Source organism: Mustela erminea, chromosome 16, assembly GCF_009829155.1.
Source record: "Mustela erminea isolate mMusErm1 chromosome 16, mMusErm1.Pri, whole genome shotgun sequence".
Classification (NCBI taxonomy): domain Eukaryota; kingdom Metazoa; phylum Chordata; class Mammalia; order Carnivora; family Mustelidae; genus Mustela; species Mustela erminea.
Genome location: NC_045629.1, coordinates 83,983,530 through 84,000,776, shown reverse-complemented (window position 1 = coordinate 84,000,776; position 17,247 = coordinate 83,983,530). Strand labels below are relative to the sequence as shown.

The 17,247-nt window shown below is 59.1% G+C and overlaps 2 protein-coding genes and 1 long non-coding RNA gene across 4 annotated transcripts; 1 reads left to right on the top strand and 2 right to left on the bottom strand.

The window, feature by feature from the left end:
• Nucleotides 1–5,595: 5,595 nt before the first annotated feature.
• On the bottom strand, nt 5,596–7,086 carry LOC116574883 (lymphocyte antigen 6H-like). 2 transcript variants are annotated; one of them, XM_032315828.1, is made up of 4 exons: nt 6,982–7,086; nt 6,787–6,871; nt 6,489–6,614; nt 5,596–6,196 (listed from the first exon to the last, which is right to left on the bottom strand). In XM_032315828.1, the coding sequence occupies exons 2-4, from the start codon at nt 6,836–6,838 to the stop codon at nt 5,943–5,945; spliced, it is 432 nt and encodes a 143-aa protein (XP_032171719.1). In that variant the 5' UTR covers nt 6,839–6,871; nt 6,982–7,086; the 3' UTR covers nt 5,596–5,942. The 2 variants fall into 2 exon arrangements, with proteins under 2 accessions (XP_032171719.1, XP_032171721.1); XM_032315830.1 differs by having other exon boundaries at nt 6,787–6,874; nt 6,982–7,082.
• LOC116574991 (glyceraldehyde-3-phosphate dehydrogenase-like) lies at nt 7,020–8,362 on the bottom strand. The gene is made up of 2 exons (XM_032316020.1): nt 7,892–8,362; nt 7,020–7,157 (listed from the first exon to the last, which is right to left on the bottom strand). The coding sequence occupies exons 1-2, from the start codon at nt 8,342–8,344 to the stop codon at nt 7,020–7,022; spliced, it is 591 nt and encodes a 196-aa protein (XP_032171911.1). The 5' UTR covers nt 8,345–8,362.
• Nucleotides 8,363–15,813: 7,451 nt separating this feature from the next.
• Nucleotides 15,814–17,031, top strand: LOC116574885. The gene is made up of 3 exons (XR_004279528.1): nt 15,814–16,112; nt 16,190–16,524; nt 16,835–17,031. It is a non-coding gene; the product is annotated as an uncharacterized LOC116574885 (long non-coding RNA).
• Nucleotides 17,032–17,247: the final 216 nt, after the last annotated feature.

The following is a 17,247-nucleotide window of genomic DNA, read 5'->3' as shown; positions in this document are numbered from 1 at the left end:
GGCTCCATCCCAGGACTCCAGAGCTCAAGGCAGACTCTTAACCAACTGAGCCACCGGGTCGCCCCATTTTGTAAGAAAATCAAGTAAGAAGTCACTATACTGACTTCACCACCATTCTGAAAGGCACCACCGAAACCCCTAGTTACCGACATTTATTTTTCAGAGAGCTTATTAGGACTTTCTTACAGAAAATAGTTACTTGAGTAAGGAAACCATCATGTTTGCAAAAGAAATGGAATGGTAAATGCAGATGAACTTGGTTGCAGCCCTGGGAACAGCAGCTAACCTCCCCCACCCCAGGAAGTGGGGTGGCCTCACTGATACTCCAGAGCCTGATGTGGGGTGCCTTAGCAGGCGTGGCCCACCCCTGGGGGCGCCTCCCCTCCCCGCCCCCGGCCCGTGTTCCGCACAGTGCGAGCGAGGGCCCGGCGCCTGCCTCAGCCCTCCCAAGCCCGGGTACCAGCAGAGGAACGGATGGGGGAGCAGAAGGCTGGCTGAGGACCAAGGCAGCCTGTCCCTCCCCCACTCCTGGGTGCGACCTGCGGGACCTTCCTCCGGGAAGCCGCCATCTCTCTTGCAGTTAACGCCTCACTAGAGGGAAAAGCAACTTTAACTTGACAAGGGCACGGCCTCCGGTATCCCGGGAGCCTCTTTAGCATATGAAGGCTCTTTGGAAAATCTCCCTTTTCCCCTACCCACAAGCCCCACGAACGGAATCACATCCCGCCCCCCCAGCCCTGGGACAGCTGCTCCGTCTGCCCGCGGTCCTGCCCCTGGGCTTTAATAAGACCAGCATTTTGCATCAAAGACCTCCCAAGAATTCTTTCTTGGCCGTGGACTCCGGATCCCACCACACCGAACTGAACCTATACTCCAAAAAACCACATCACCCCTGAGGGCAGGAAAGCACTCAGCCGGGACCTGTGCCTGTGGGGAAGTTAGAGGGGACCACGGGCTGCACAGGGGGCCAAAGGGACCAACCTCCCCCAGAAAGGGGCCTCCAAGCTCAGCCCCGACAGCGCCCAGCTGGGAACTGGGTGTGCCCAGGTGCCACCAAGTTTGGAGGAGCAGGACCCCCAGCAACTGAAGTTCGTGGTCACCGCGCGGTGAGGGTGGCCTTTGGGCACACTCACTCATGCCCGACCGCGAACTGCCATGTTGAGAAACATAAAACCAAAATCTTGGGCTGACCCAGAAAACCGCTCCCCAGAGCATCGCCCGACAAAGCAGGGGAAGCGCGGGCCACCCGCAGCCTCGTGCACGGCAGGGGCAGCCCCGGTCTGGGCGTCCAGACAGACAGCTGGGCCCAGGGAGAGCCGCCGGCAGCCGGGTCACCTGTTCAAGAGACAGAAACGCTTCTCCACGGGGCAGCGCGGAACTTGCCAGGACCAGATCTCTCCAGCGCGCGCTCAGAGAGGGGAGGCGGAGACTGGTGCTTTGCAGCGCCAAGGTGGGTGGGGGAGGCGTGCCCCTCCCTGCAGGGACCGCGGGGGGATCCGCAGACGGCCTGTGTCCTCTGGTCTGAGTCTACCGGCGTCCCCTGGTGCCTGCTGCTCACCCACTCCCCACGCATGCAGTCTGCGGGGCTTTGCTGCCTGTCCTCCGAGCCCCAGCCCCAGCCTGGTGTCTCCTTCCTCCCAGGGGTCCCTGCCTCTGTCTTCCCCACTCCACCCCTCCAGAGACACCCCCCCCACTCCCACCTGCCCCAGACCAGGACAGCTTTGGGCCCGAGCTGACCCTCCATCTGTCCGTGCGTCTCTGGGTGGACACTGGTCAGTGCTCCCGCAGCGCTCTGGACGCCCGTAGGTGGGGAGGCGTATTGATGTAGTTTGGGAAGGTAGGGGAGCTTCGGTGGGGTGGGTCTGGAGCCCAGGACCAAGGAAGAATTCTTGAGACATCTTTGGTGCAAAAGGGCAGTTTTATTAAAGCCCAGGGATGGGACCCGTGGGCAGGAGCTGCTGCCCCCGGTCTGTGGGGGGTGGGAGTGGAGAGGGGTAAGGACAAGAGAGGTTTCATGTGTAGAAGAGCACTCCCACCAGGGCCCTTGCCATTGTCAAGTTCAAGTTGCTTTTCCCCCTAGCGAGGCATGAACAGTAAGACAGCCGGGAGCTTCAGGAGGAAGGTCACAGGGTTTGGGGTGGGGGCTGCGGTCTGTCAGCTTCTGCTTTGTCTTCAGCTTGGCTTCTGCTCGGTCGTCGGTGTGCGCTGGGGGGCGCTGCACAGATCTGCTCCCCCCACCCTCTCCTGGCCCCACCTCCAGCTTTGGAAATGCCAGGCAGCTCATTCAGGAAGGGTAGGCTCTGGCCAGGCCCCCAAGACCTTGAGCACCTTTGGGAGCACCTTGAGCACCATATTCAGACAGAGATTTTTTTTTTTTAAAGATTTTATTTATTTATTTGACAGAGAGAGATCACAAGTAGGCAGAGAGGCAGGCAGAGAGAGAGAGGAGGAAGCAGGCTCCCTGCTGAGCAGAGCCCGATGCGGGACTCGATCCCAGGACCCTGAGATCATGACCCGAGCTGAAGGCAGCGGCTTAACCCACTGAGCCACCCAGGCGCCCCGCAGACAGAGATTTTTTTTTTTAAATATATATATATTTTATTTATTTGACAGACAGAGATCACAAGTAGGCAGACAGGCAGGTAGAGAGAGGGGAGGGGGAGAAGCAGACTCCCTGCTGAGCAGAGAGCCCGGTGTGGTGCTCGATCCCAGGACCCTGGGATCATGACCTGAGCCGAAGGCAGAGGCTTTAACCCAGTGAGCCACCCAGGTGCCCCATTCAGACAGAGATTTTATCTCCTCACTAGGAAACCTCCTCTCCTGTCCACGGCAGGGGAGTGGCCGAAGAGTCTGGGGAGGTCTTCAGTCTCTGGTTCTGGGTGCGCTGGGGCCAACCCCTCCCCACGCGGGGCACCCAGGGCCTTGACCTGCCGCCTTCCGGGCCAAAGGAGCCGACTGTCTCGGTGCCCCTCACCTTCCCTCCGCTGCGCAGGCTGGGCCGGGCCCTACGGGAACAGGACAGCGGAGGGTCACCAGGACCTCGTCTCCCCCGAAGCCCAGCCTTGCGGCCCTGCCCGCATTGTGTCCCTTCCCTGAACACAAGTGACACACACAACCCCACTCACATGCACACACCACATAGACACGTGCACCCTGCTCCCTGGACACCTTGCACGCCGGGGGCGGGGGGGGGCATCTTGCCAAGTATGACCAGAAGCTGGGCCGGGGGGGCAGGTGAGGCCGCTCACCCATTGCACAGAAAGGGGCGTGTCCAAGGGGCACGTGTCCCTAACTGCACAGTAGGACTGGGCAAGACGGATGCTGAAGCCACACAGACAGAAAGACCCACTTTGATTCAAGTCAACCAGCTTTTGGAGGCTACTGTTCTCCGAGCCTGTGCCCACGGGCCTCCCTCAGATAGGAGCTGCCCAGGGTGGGGTGGGGACAAGGGGTCGGATCTGGGACCCCACTTCCAGTGGCCCCTGGAGGCCCCCCCGGGCATTTCCAGTCCACAAACAGGAAGGCGAACCTTGGGGAGCGTGGACTGTCCAGAGCAGGAATAGTCAGGATTAACTAAGATCTTAGCACGAGGTCGAGGGAAACACCTGGAACTCTGCCACGGGCACTGGCCGCCAGGCGTGGCCGGGAAAGCTGCAGGAGCCGGTCCGGTGAGGACCGCGGGCGGGTTGACTCCTAGGACTGTGCTCTGGACCCAAGCAAAGCCCCGTGGGCGCCGTGGGGGCTCGGCCCAGGTCAGCAGTGGGGATCTGTGAGTCGGCGTCACGGCGGTTTCCTGTTTCCGACCCTGGTTATATAAGAGGTCAACATCGGGTGTAGCGACTGAAGGGAATATAGGAACTCGGTGCTATTTTTGAAACTTCTTTGTGAGTGTGAACCTATTTCAGAATGAAAAGCTGAAATGTTTTTAGCTCGGTGAGAGATAAGAATGGGGGTCGCTGGCCGTTCGCCCCCAATTCCCCACCTCCCGTGGCCTCATGGGGTGTGTGTGGGGGGGTGTCCGGGCAGCAGATCAGAGAAGGGTGAGCTCTGCCCCAGACCCTGTGGGGTCAGGGCTGGCGTGCCAGGGAGAGCACATTTCCGATGGCTCCAGACACAAATTGAAAATGGAGAACTTGGCAATTTTAAGAAAAAACATGAGAAAAGTTCTTCATATATTAACAGAAAATATTTTTAGGTAACCCACTAATACTTTAAGGATATTAACAGTGAAAAAAGTTTGCCTGTTATCAGGATACAGCGATCAATAAGGAAAGACCAGTTTCCTTCAGGAATGGGCACCAGTTACTGGGATGGACGCAGAAAGAAGCCCATGGAGATGGTGTCGTGGTGAGTGTGTGGACCGGTGGCTCTGGCTACTGTCTACGCTGCTGCGGGGGGACAGGACCCAGCTGTGTCCCCTGGGCCTGTGCCAGCGCCTGCAGAGGCTCTGCTTGGCACGGGGTGCCTTCACCGGAGCAGGCTAGAGGATGTGGGCCCTTGCCCAAGGTCACCGGGGGGTGCAGGGTGAGGTCAGGAGGCGCAGGATGGATGTGGTTCTTCAAACCCCTCTGCCCACAAAACACCCCGTCCCCCCCACCCAACGCACCCTCACTCCGGAGCCCTCCCCCACTGCATGGCACTGTTAGTTGGTCACTCTAGGGGTGTAGAGTCGGGGTGTGTGGGTTGTGGCCAGCACCGTGGGGGGGCGAGTTGGGAGATGCTGGGAGGAGGGGTGATGGGGAAGACGCTTCGGATTTCCAGACCTCAGAGGCCTCAGGAGCTGTCCCTGTGGGGCTGGTGTCCCCTTCCCCAGCCCCTGTATTTCCTCCAGCACCCCCAGCCTGGGGGCGGGAGCACACCCTTGCTGTCTCTTGGTCCAGTCTGTGGAGGCGCAGAGGGCACATGTGGGCAGGGCGACACTTCTGGTTCTTTGTCTTTGGCCGAGACTGGCATTAACTTCCCGTGCCTCAGGTTCCCTGGTCGTGAAGCGAAGGCCCTGCAGACCTGACCCTGACGATCCCGGGAGTCCCCAGAGACACACTCAGGCTTTCTGGACCGGGCAGGGAGGAGAGGGGGCTTCTCTTCCTGGAAGAGGCAACTGGGGGGGCCTAGAGGGAAGATGAGGGTCCCGGGCTCTCCACCCCGTGGGGGAGGAGCAGGGTCCTGTGGGCTGGGGAGCGGGGTCAGAGCTTCAGGGTCACCCTTGGGGGCAGGAGCTCAGAGGGGAGGAATGTGTGGAAGAGAAAAGGAACCCGCTGAGACCCCCTCTCCCACCACCACCTGCCTCGGCCGAAGCCCCACCGCCCACCAGTGCATCAGCCACCAGAGAAGACCCTGGGCAGATGCTCCCATGGAGGCCCCCAGGGGGACTGGGTGGGTCACGTGCATTGGAGGAAACGCCTCATGGGGATCAGTGGGAACCACCCCCAGCTGTGCCCAGCACCCCTCCAGAACCACTCCCATTCCTGGGGTCATGGGCCCTAGCCCCGCTGAGGGAAAACCATGGGGCAGAGCAGTCTCCCTCCTAGGCAGGCCATGAGACATCCCCACCCCCCACCCCTAGGGAGGCCGAAGGACCAGCAGAGAACAGGAGGGTGCGGAAAGGTTTATTTTCTCCTGGCACGGGCTGGCACACTGGGGGCAGGACCCTGGGCAGGGCTGCTGGCTTTGCTCTCCTAGAGGCCCTCCGGTCAGGGCGCGGCCGTCTCTGCATCTTGGGCCAATATAGTTGGTTGATGGTGTTTGCAAAATTGGATAGGCTTGTGGGCATAGCAGGGCACTGGGAGCCTGAGCCTAGGGCTGGGCAGGGGGGCTGGGCAGGGGTGGCGGAGGTTTTCAGGGTCTGTGCACGTGGGTGCATGTGTGTGCCTGTGCGTGCGAGTGCTGCGTCAGACTCTGTTCAGAACGAGGCCCCGCTTTCTGTGCTGGAGAGTCAGGGCTGGTCACAGCAGGGCCCAGAGCAGGACGGGCCCTAGGCTGAGCAGGAGCCCCCTGCCAGGGCCAAGGTGCCCTGGCCCCCCGTTACACAGGTCCTTTTCACAGCACACCAGACCCTCCGATTCAAACTTAGGTTGGCCCTGCAGGTCTGCAGGGTCCAGGACATCCATGGGGCTCATCTGGGAGAGCTGCTGCATTAGCATGGAAACTTCTTTGCAGGAGAGGGCGCACCCCTTCTGCTGGTATTTCAGCTGCTTTCCTGTGGGCAAGGAGGGGGGAGCCTGGCGTGAGAGGCTCCACGTCCCTCTCAGCCTCCTAGACTCGCCCCGGTTCACCAGCTCCCGGGGAGCACTTGGTGCTCCGTCCTGCTGCTGGAGTCGCATCCCGCCCCGTCCCCGCGGAGGCCTCTGGAGGCTGGCCCCTTGCCATGCAGTTGGGGATGTTGAGGCAGGCGGGAGCGGGGCCGCTGGCAAGCCCACACTCCTCCGAGGGGCTGGGGGAGCATCAGAGCAGAGCTCCCTGCCCCCACCCGCCGGGCCCTGGGGACTCACCATCGCCCTTGGTCAAGGTCATGTTGCTGCTGTAGCAGACGCCCGGCATCGGACACGGGAGGGGCTGGCAGTGACCGCCATTCTCCATATCAGTGCAGGTGTAGCACTGCAGGCTCAGGGCTGGCGCTGCGGGGGCAGGGAGCACGGGGTCCGACCTCTTCAGGCCTGAACCGCGGCCCCTTCCCACCCTCTTGGGGCCTGGCGGGCGGACCCGTCCCATGTGCACACACGGGCTCGCACAGGGGATGGCCAGCCATGCCCAGCAGCACAGACCCCGGCCTGGTGCCCCGCTGCTCACCGCTCTCCCAGCACAGCAGGATGGCCAGCAGGAAGAGGTGGAGGCTTGTCATGGCTCCTGGAGGTGACAAGATGTGCCTGGGCTCCTGCTGGGGGAGGGGGGCGGGCTCAGGCTCAGGCTGCTGCCACCCCTCCCCAGACCCTGGCCCTCCAAGGCTGAGCCCTCGCCAGCCCAGTTCCCTCCTGCCTCACTCACCCGCAGGCGTCAGGTCTGTTGGCTAGCACTGGAGCCTCTTATCCCCCGGCCAAGAAGTCGTCCCCCAGCATCCTGTGCCCCATCAGGAGGAAGTTGGGGCTGGACTCTTTTGTCTCCACCTTTTCCGGAGTAGCTATCACACCCGACGGGAGTCCCAGGCCAGGACGGGGTCTCACCTAGCCGACCAGTGGTGGCTTCAGGGAAATTCCAGGAGGAAGCTGGGCGCTGTTTCTGGTTTCACCTTCCAGGGTCTCTCGGAGGCTGTGGGGCCCTCCCCAGCTATACAGCTGAGACCTCTCTGTCTCTCTTCCACTCCTGGCCCCCGTCCCCAGTCCCATAAACCCATCCTGTCCTCCATGTATGCTCCCCAAAAAGTGCGCCTCACAAGTCACAGAAGCAGAAACAAATTTTTTTAATGTTAAACACATCGTTGTTGGTTTTTTCTCGTTTTTCTGCTGCATTTGGTGTTCGTGTAGTAATGGGTGCCGAGCGGCTCATTGTCTCAGGATCTCTGTCCTTACACACTTGTTCTTTGGTTGAGTTTATAGTTTTGATGATCTTAGCCATCCAGGGGATGCAACAGTAGCTTATCTGAGGCCCGAGCTCAAACCTAGTGAAGACGCATGCTCGTGTGAGACTGGGGGCTGACAGCTCCGGAGACGTGGCAGTCTCGACGAGACTCACGATATCAAACTAGTCTTCATGAACTTTAAAAAAAATTTTTTTTTAATTTTTTAATTTTATTTATTTATTTGACAGACAGAGATCACAAGTAGGCAGAGAGGCAGGCAGAGAGAGAGAGAGGAGGAAGCAGGCTCCCCGCTGAGCAGAGAGCCCGACGCTGGGCTCTATCCCAGGACCCCGGGACCATGACCCGAGCCAAAGGCAGAGGCCCAACCCACTGAGCCACCCAGGAGCCCCCATTGCTGACAATCTTGAGGGAGTTGTCATACTTCTCATGGTTCACACCCATCACGAACATGGGGGCATCAGCAGAAGGAGCAGAGATGATGACCCTCTTGGCCCCGCCCTTCAAGTGAGCCCCAGCCTTCTCCATGGTGGTGAAGACCCCAGTGGACTCCACAACATACTCAGTACCAGCATCGCCCCATTTGATGTTGGCGGGATCTCGCTCCCGGAAGATGGAGATGGACTTCCCATTGATGACAAGCTTCCCGTCCTCAGCCTTGACTGTGCCGTGGAATTTACTGTGGGTAGAATCATACTGGAACATGTAGACCATGTAGCTGAGATCAATGAAAGGGTCATTGATGGCGACAATATCCACTTTACCAGAGTTAAAAGCAGCCCTGGTGACCAGGCGCCCAATACGGCCAAATCCGTTCACTCCGACCTTCCCCATCGTGTCTCGGGCACGCGGATGCGGCTGTCTCTGGCACGCGGCTGGCACTGCACCTGAAGATGCGGCTGTCTGTCGAACGGGGAAGAGCAGAGAGCCCCCGCTTTCTGTTTTTACCTGAATTGTGTTTCTGCAGATGAGACCATTTGAGATCTCCTGCCTCACGTGAGGGAGAATGCTTCTCATCCAGGCTGATGGAACAAACCTCAAGATTTTCTCCGGCCCCATGTGCAGTCTTACGGGGGCTGCGGACTACGGTTCCGTTGGGGTGCTGAGGGCCGGCCTCCTCTGAGGGGCTGAAATAGGGTTTCCAAGGAGCCTCCCAGCTTGACGGGTCTGCTGGTAGGGTCCCTGCATCCCTGAGAGCCCCCAGTGGTGGCAGGCAGCCTCGGGCTTGAGTGGCCGCAGGGGCGGAGGGTGGAGTGGAGGGGGTGGAGGGGTTGGGGTTTGAAGGACACTCAAGGACAGGCGGGGGCTGGTGGTGGTAAAGCTTGGGAACAGAGAGGTCCGGGAAGAACCAGTCTGGGGAGGTCTTCAGTGTCCTAAGGAGGTCTCCAGAGTCCAAATTATCCTTAGTAAAATCTTGCCAACAGGGAGGAAGGGCACAGAGCTAGCACCATGGTGGCGGGCGGCAGGGCCCTGGCAGTCTGCAGAAGCCAGGGACGGGGTGGGGTGGGGGGGCGCCCAAGGGAGAGTCCCAACCGGACCCCGCAGGGAGGCAGCCGCCTGAACCGCAAGGACCACATTTCAACCCCGTTAGACCCGGCGCCAAGTTCCTGGGCTCTAAAGAGTCGGTCCTGGGCGCGGGCTGAACGGTGGCCCTCCTGTCCTGTGGGTCGGGAGCCCCCCCCACCCCCCCCCCCCCGACGCGCTCCAGAGCCCCCGGGGACGCCCCGCGCGCAGATGGAGCAGAGCCCGGGTAGACGGTGTTTTTCCCACGCGTACGGACCTGTGGCGGAGTTTGACGTCCAAGCGGCCCAGGCAGAGACGAAGCCCGTCACTAACCATAATAGGAAGGACGCGGAGGGAGCTAACTCTGTCGTAGGGCACCTGCCCTATCTCTCGGGCTTGTCAGCCGCACTGGCCCCTCTTGTGAGGACGTGAGGGGATGACCTGCCAGGGTGACCAGAGGAAGTGGGGCCAGGAGGGGCACTGACCGCCTGAGGGCCTCCGCCCACGGCAGGGGATGGGGGCTGGGCAGAGTGACACCCCCTGTCAGGGGGCCATTTGGCCACATCTGGAGACGCTTCTGGCTGTTAGTCTGGGGGAGGGAGGGGTCCTGGTGGCATCGAGCGGTTAGAGTGGCCTGTGGGGCGGCTGTGCCATGTCCCAGGGCCCCCGCCCACCCGGCAGCCTGCCGGTGCACCCGGCATCTTTTAGCTGAGACCATACGGGTAGCTCGCCCTGCAGCTGTCCTGGGAGGTGCTGGGTGGGCCTTGGCCGGCGCGGGAGAAGACAGCTGGGTTTGGGAGGGTGCACAGAAACGCACCAACTCTGAAATGTTCAGATGGCAACGTGTCGACGCATTCATGGGCAGAGGGGACGGGGAATGGGGTGGGAGGTAAGCTCGGAACACCCGCCATGTGCTCCACGAACTGGAGGAAGCCCCAGGACCTTCCTGGTGGACTCTGATCCGTCATCTCCCAGCCAAGGCCCCCGGCGGGGGGAGTGGTGACGTGCACACGGTGCCCGGGCGGCACTTGCACTCGGAGCTGCTCCGGCTCCAGAACTCAAGGAGCCCGAGGCAAGCTTCCTCCTCTCCGCTGGTCTTGCTTTATTCATGCTCACCGGCCGGTGGGTGTCCACTTGGTTTGGGAGGTGGAGACCCACGTTGAGGCTCACACTATCCTAGACTTGGTACTCGGAGCCCTTAGAACTGACCTCTGTGCTCTGCTGTGTCCCCAGCGGGCAGAGGCACATCTTGGTTTTTTGGCAGAAAGAATATTCCAGGCTCCTCCTCCTCTCTCTGGGATCCAGCCCTGGAGCGGCTGTTTCTCCCCCGAGCCCCAGTTCTTCCTGGTGGAGAGCTGTTCTCGGCCGTGGACATGCTCACTGCTGCTGGGGGCCACTGTCCCCAGACTCCCTCAGTGCCCAGAGCCAGGAGATGCATGTCGATGCTGTTGCTCTTGCCTGGACACCTGTGGCACTTCTGTGCCTGTGCTCATGGGAACCATGGCTTCACACCAGCATCTTCATGGGATCCAACAGGCTTGGCTGCCTCCCGGCTGCCCCTTTCCCACGGCTCCCCCCGCCCACAGCAGCTCGGTTCCCCTGCCTGCCGCCAGTCTCCCATCTCCCCCGATCTGGGTTGAACTGTGTCACCCAAGAGATATGTCCAGGTCCTAACCCCCGGTGAATCTGACCTTATTTGGAAGTAGGGTCATTGCAGATGTAACTGGCTGAGTTGAGATGACCCCGTACTGGAACAGGGGGACTCCTGTGTCAACGAGAGTCCTTCTTAGATCAGGCGTGCCAGGAGAGGACGGCCAAGTGACCACAGGGGCAAGCAAGGACTGCAGGCCGGCACTGGGAGCAGGGAAGGTGATGCACAAGTCTCCCCTGCAGCTTCCAGGGGAGCACGGCCCTGCCCACCTCGGCTTTGGACTTCTAGCCTCTGGAACTGCAACAGAACATGTTTCTATCGAGTGCGGCCAGGCGGCCGGTTAGGGTTGTCAGATGCCGCAGCCCCCACCCTGCTGGGCCCTGTGGGGGGACCTTCTACCCCACTGCGGTCATTTCTGCCAGTTGAGCACTACCCTCACACCACTGCCCCATCTGGGGCCCCTTAAGGCAGAGAATAGGGTCCCTGACAAGCTGGGTGTGTATGCTGATTACCCCAGGATAGAAGACAGCGGTTTCACTAACTGAGCAAGAATGATTAGGTCTGGGCTCTTGATTCACTGGGGTCCCTCCCTCTGCCTGTTCCTGAGCCTAACAGCCCAGGGCAATGGGCATTGGGAAGCCCTGTAGGGCAGGGTTAACTCGGGCTCGGAGAGTGGGAGACTGTGAGGCCCAGGTGCTGCGGACCCCGGGGACACCTGCACTGTCCACTGTGCAGCCACGAGCTCAAGGTCCCTGCAGGTGAGCGCCACGGGATGTGGCCCTATGACCGTGTCAGCATGCACACTCACAGGAGAGCCTAGGCAAAAGCCCCAAAGGGCTGCTTGCTTTCCAATGGCTGTGGGGGGGGGGGGAGTTGTCCCAAACCCAACAGGCGGCTTCTCCATCCTCAGCCCCAAACCTGGCACCAGCTTGTTGGCAGGCCTCCTGCTGTGGGCAGAGAGGAGGGGCTGCACGGCAAAAAGACACCCCAGAGATAAGGGGAGAGCTGGCAGGCCTTCCGCGAGACCCCCTGCATGCGGAGTCAGTGGGGCTGAGGGGATGAAGCCGAGGCGGGGCTGCTCTGTCCTCCAGGGACTTCTGACTCAGTGCCCCAGGAGGAGGAGGGAGCGTCTCTTTCGAGCTCAGAAGGGAGAATGTAAATGCAGGCCGGGCAGGCGACCGCCTGTCTGCAGGCCGTCTGCTAGCCCCGTTCGTGCGGTCCTTGCTAAGTCAGTGCCTATGCCTAACAGGCTGCGCCAGCTGCTTGCAGTCCGTCAGCGAAAAAGGGGATTCCTTTGCCTTAATGAAACTCGGATTATGAAGCTCAGTAAGAAGGAACTTGCTCGATGTCAGGGGGCTGGACAGGAGGGACAGCGGGCAGCAGCGGCTCTGCAGCTGGAGTCCAGCACGTGGGAGGAGGGGGCGTGGCAATTTTAAACTTATTTTGTAATTTCAAGCAGGAGAAAGTAATTTGAGCAAAGACAGAAAAAGGAGAGGGCAGTTAGTGCGCAACGTGCCTGGAGTGTTCTAGAAACATCTGAGGGGGTGAGGTCGGGGGAAGAGGGCCGCAGCCCGGGTCTCGCTGCGGTGCCTGTGAGCGGAGCAGAGGTCGGTCCCAGGAGCTCGGGCGGCAGAACCGACCGGATTTCCCCGAGAACCGCTGAGAAACGTAGTGAAGGGGAGCACAGGCCCTCGCTGGGGAAGTTCTTCAGCTGCACAGACAATGGACTGTTTTGTGCCTGTTAAATTGTGTGAGGTGTCGTTCCCAATGGTGGGTTGTTGTCTCTGTGCCCTACTCAGTGCAGAGTTCACACACACACACACACACGTGTGTCTGTGCCGGTGAGGCCGTGCAGGCTTGTTTCCCTCTGGAGTTTACACTGTTTTAAGAAAGAGATTTTTATTTTTATGTAATCTCCACGCCCAGTGTGGGGCTTGAACTCACAACCCTGAGATCAGAGTCACCGGCTCCATGGACGGAGGCAGTGTGGGGGTGTGTGTGAAGGTCACCGTTCTGAGTCCTCCTGATTTCCAGCCTGGTTTGGGGTCTTTCACCCCATCCAGAGGGACTGAGCCTCCTCCCTGGGGAGGAGCACCGGCAGGCGGGGGAGGGCCCGTCTTCTCCCGCCCCCGAGCTGCGCACGGCCTCAGTGGGAGGTGAAAGCCTGTGCTCTGGCTGGGGTCATCTGCGGAGGGGAAGCTGTCCTGGAAGGCAGTGAGGGCTACAGGCCTCCAGGGTCAGAGTCAGGAACTCATGCTTCAGCTGCAGAACACGGGGAGCCTCGCCACACCAAATGAACAAGGCTTTAGGCATCTCTAGGAAGGCGTTGTGTCCAGTCCGAGTCAGGACAGCCGCTGGGGAATGTGCTGCACACGGGGAAGAAAGTGTGGTGGGGAAACAAGGCAAAGGAAAGCTGTTAGACGCCCTGAGTTCCTGGAGCCCCTGACAAGTCCTTGGATGAGGCAGGGTGACCTTCCTCTAGGAGCTCAGCTGCCTCGATGTTGACACTTTGCTAAGGGCAACGAGCCATTCTGGCCCAACTGCCAGGACCCTGTCAGTCTATTTAACATATAAAAATTCTTTTGGAAAACTCCTTTATCTCTGAACCCCAAGATACATGTTGGCCACCATCCCCCCAGCATATGACCCACTGATATACATCTGAAGTGTCTTGTGACTGAGTTTTTATGAAACAGTAATAAATGACCTTCTCCTAACAATAGGGGCCCCCTCAGCATCCTGGGAACCTTGTTCCAAAATACCTGGGAGGCTTTCACCGTTCCTAACCCCTTCCCAACCTGAGAGTATTTAATGGGTCACTACTCATGACCCCACTACCGCTCCATCTGCCCCCGGGTCCTGTCCCTGTGCTTTAATAAAACCACCTTTTTGGACCAAAGAGGTCTCAAAAATTCCTCCTTGGGCCATGGGCTCCTCACAGACATTCCAAAACTACATGCTTTGGCGCTCAGTGTGGGGCTCCGGTTGTGTCTCCTGGACTCAGCCTTGGTGTGGGCCTGGGGAGTACGTTCTCTCATCTCCGCACTCTCACTGCAGGGGCTTTTTGAGGAGTATCGTCTTACTGGAACACTCTCCTGTCGATCGCTCAGGCTACGATCCTCCTGCCCGCGGCTGCTCTACGGGACGGAAGGAGAAACCCTGCCGTTTCGCTGGAAGTCAGTCCCCGAGCCTGAACGGTAATAAGACCCAGAAACTTGCTGCCCTCTCTTTGATCCTGTCCTTCGACAAAGTCATCTGTCGTGGGCACGGGACAGGCACCCCAGCGACCAGCCTGGCTGCCCATCTTAACTCTCCCATGTGAGGTTCCCTCCTCATCGGTCTAATGTGATCCTACCCACGTCCCTGGTCTGGCCCCTTCTGGCCGCGGGACCTCCACGGGGAGCCGGCGGAACCCAGCACCCGACTGAACTAAAACCCAACGGGGATGGCTTCCTGGGGACTCTGGCTGGAAAGACCACACGTGTGGGAATGTCACTCAGAACGTGACGGGTTTCTGTCTTTACTGTTTTCCGTCAAGGTCCTCTAAGTACTTAAACTACAATATTGGGACATTTCCCCTGGTAAAACTTCTCTAGTGTTTTCCATGGGCTAACAATGGTGGGTTCTTCAAGGCAAGGTGGAGTAAGAGGTGACCTTCACGGCACGACCTCCGAGGCATGGTATTTCAGGCCCTACTAGCCTAGGACGCAGTGGGGACATGGGGGGACGCTGGCATCGCTCCTCCGGGGACTTTAAGGCAGAGCGGTGATCAGAGCGACCTCATCGGAGGGACACGTTGAGTCCCTTTGACGCCAGGAGCCTCTGATGTATCCCGTGTGGGACGCCACCTGGGAGTCGGGAATGGGATTCCCCGTGATGGACCTTCTCTCTCTCTCTCTCCCCAGTTCCCAAGGACTCTTCCTCGGGGAGCCTTCTAACCCCCCGGAAACCATGTGGATTGCGAAGTTGAGGAAAGGACTGAGCTCCTGTAGCCCCGCGTGGCCTCGGTGGGATGTGGCGGTTCGTCTCTTCCGCAGGAAGCAGGGCGCATGGGCGGGGATGCTCTAGGGCAGCCTGCGGGCTCTGCATCGGGACCCCGACCTAAGGGGCCTCTTGCAGAACAGGTTGGGTCAGGAACCGGGCTGGTAAATTCCCTCCCTGCGTGGAGGATGATAATGATCTAAACAGGCCTCATCCCGACAGGATCCAGGTTGCTGGAGGAAACAGGGGCCGTGGTCCCGAGGAGGCGGACGGGGTCTCACGGTCCCTCCTCCTGACGGCTGTGGGGGCGTCTCCTGCATTTCGCGGGCTGGCTGCAGTTAGAGCCAGCTGTGGGGCTGGACCCGGGGATGGGGACTTGAAGGAGGTTTCCCAAGCAGCTGCCGAAACTCCCTCTGTGTCCGGGGAGTTTCCTGTCTTCTCCAGCCCGACCTGGACCACAGGTGTCCACGCTGGGGGACAAACAAACAGGGTGTCTGTTCGTCTGTCTGAGCCGAGGAGCTTTAGAACCAAGAAACCGTGTTCTCTGCCTTCTGGGGGCACGTGGCCTCCTCTCCAGCCCTCCCCCTCCCGTATCTGCATGGCCCGGGGGCCTCCTGCTTAACTGGATTCGGGGGCCCTCCTTGCTCGGGACTCTCCTCCCCCCCTGTGAGGAGCAGAGAGGAGGGTCAGCGCTTGACCCCGCCCACTCCGGATTCCCCCCAGGGTCCCAGGGAAAAACCACAGAGGGCAGCAAACTGATTGGCTTTTAAAAGAGGGTCCAGGTGGAATGTAATTGGCATTGAAACTAATTTAAGTTTGTTGGATTAATTAAGATGAACATATCTTTAGAATTATCAGCATTAAAGATGAAACATTTATTCTACCAGGGTTTGCTGAAGGTCAAATAGGCTGTTGTCTCTGTTGCAATTTGTCAGCAAAAAATGACTAAAATGATGGTTCATTTTCTGTCTCAAAGCTTTCTCTGGGAAGCCCTGGGTCGGTTGAGCGTCCGCCTCTGGCTCGGGTCGGGGTCCCGGGATGGAGTCCCTGTCGCGCTCCCTGCTCAGCGCGGAGCCTGCTTCTCCCTCCGACCCTCCCGCTGCTTGTGCTGTCGCTCGCTCTCGCTCTCTCTCAAGTAGATAAATAAAATCTTTAAAAAAAAAAAAAGACTCTTATTTGGGTTCTTTTTCTTTCTGTTCCTCTAACCAGGTTCGTGTCTTTTCCCACGTCTCTGCGCCCGGTGCCGAGACGCTTTCTCTGCCGCCGCTTCCCGCCGAGGGTGCTTCCCGCTCGGGGGATCCGCACGAGCGGCCTCTCCTGACTCAGCGCCTCTGCCTCTCGCCGCTGCTTGAGCTACGTACGCCCCAGGGACAGCGTGGAGCCCAGCACGGCCATCTCTCCGCCCCTAGTCAGCAGGGAGACCTCTCGGAAGATGAGACCTTCCATCAACAACTTACAGGCTGAAGGGTCAGAGGGTTCGGGGTGGGGGGGGTGACGTGGGAACCAAAAGCAGAAGAAAAATTAAATTTCCTTTCTCCCTACAGCCCACTGACAAGTTCTGGGAACAGGCAGAGCGACCTTCCTCTGGGGGCTCAGCGGCCTCCATGCTGACACTTCGCGAAGGGCAACAAGCCATTCTGGCCCGACGCCCAGGATCCTGTAAGTCTATTTTAACATAAACATTCCTTTGGAGACTTCCTTTATGTATCCCAAGTACATGGCGGCTATCATCCCCCCAAGCATACACGCACCGAGCTACTGTTGCGGAAAATCCGAGGTGACCGAGAAAACCCAAAGGGCCCACGGCGAGACAGGGGAGCACAGCTTTGTTAATAGCGGGCTCAGTGGCATCGCTGGCAGAGACTGAGCACCGGGCTGGGTGAGGAGAGAGTTTTTATGGGAACAGGCAATGGGGGATGGTAGCAGCGGGGTGTTTTCAAGGACTCTCAAGGCCTGGACCGTTTCCCAGTTCCCCCAGGCTGAATGGTCCTTTCCTGTGGCAGCATAATCTCTGTGGAGGTATCTCAGGAGAGTACTAAATCACCTGGGGGGGGGCTGTTTCCTTTTCTTTTCTTATTCAAACAACACAGGGGATGTGGTCTTTTTCTTCCTGCTCAGCAGGAGCAATGACTAGTTACTGTATCTTTGTCAAAGGGGACTGCAATTTGGTCTTTTCTTGGCCTTTGCAGGAGCAAAGGGGAGCCCGGGACGGAAAGGAGCTGGAGCCGGAGTCTCTGTCCGCCTCAGTAAATCCGAAAGGTCTCAGGACTGAGTTTTCATGGAACAGTAGTGCATGACCTTCTCCTCACTAGAGCTGCCCCCTCAGGGTCCTGGAAACCTTGTTCCCAAAATATCTGGTAGGCCTGCACTCTCCCTCACCCCTCCCAACTTGGAAGTATATATAGAGGCCCCTCCCCAGGACCCCAGTGCAGCTCTACCTGCCCCCGGTCCTGTCCCTGGGTTTTAATAAAACCAAAGATGCCTCAAGAATTCTTTCTTGGGCTGTGGGCCCTGAACTTCACCAATATTGCAAAACTATGTCTAGTACTCCAGAGAATGAGCCATTTTACAGCGGTTTAATACATTCTCACATCTTGTAAAA

Coding starts and splice junctions, on each gene's coding strand:
- LOC116574883 (XM_032315828.1), bottom strand. CDS start 6,838: ATGACAAGCCTCCACCTCTTCCTGCTGGCCATCCTGCTGTGCTGGGAG. Junction 6,615..6,786: donor CCTGCTGTGCTGGGAGAGCG/GTGAGCAGCGGG, acceptor CTGCCCCCGCAG/CGCCAGCCCTGAGCCTGCAG. Junction 6,197..6,488: donor GACCTTGACCAAGGGCGATG/GTGAGTCCCCAG, acceptor CCTTGCCCACAG/GAAAGCAGCTGAAATACCAG.
- LOC116574991 (XM_032316020.1), bottom strand. CDS start 8,344: ATGGGGAAGGTCGGAGTGAACGGATTTGGCCGTATTGGGCGCCTGGTC. Junction 7,158..7,891: donor TCAGCAATGGGGGCTCCTGG/GTGGCTCAGTGG, acceptor CTGGTCGGCTAG/GTGAGACCCCGTCCTGGCCT.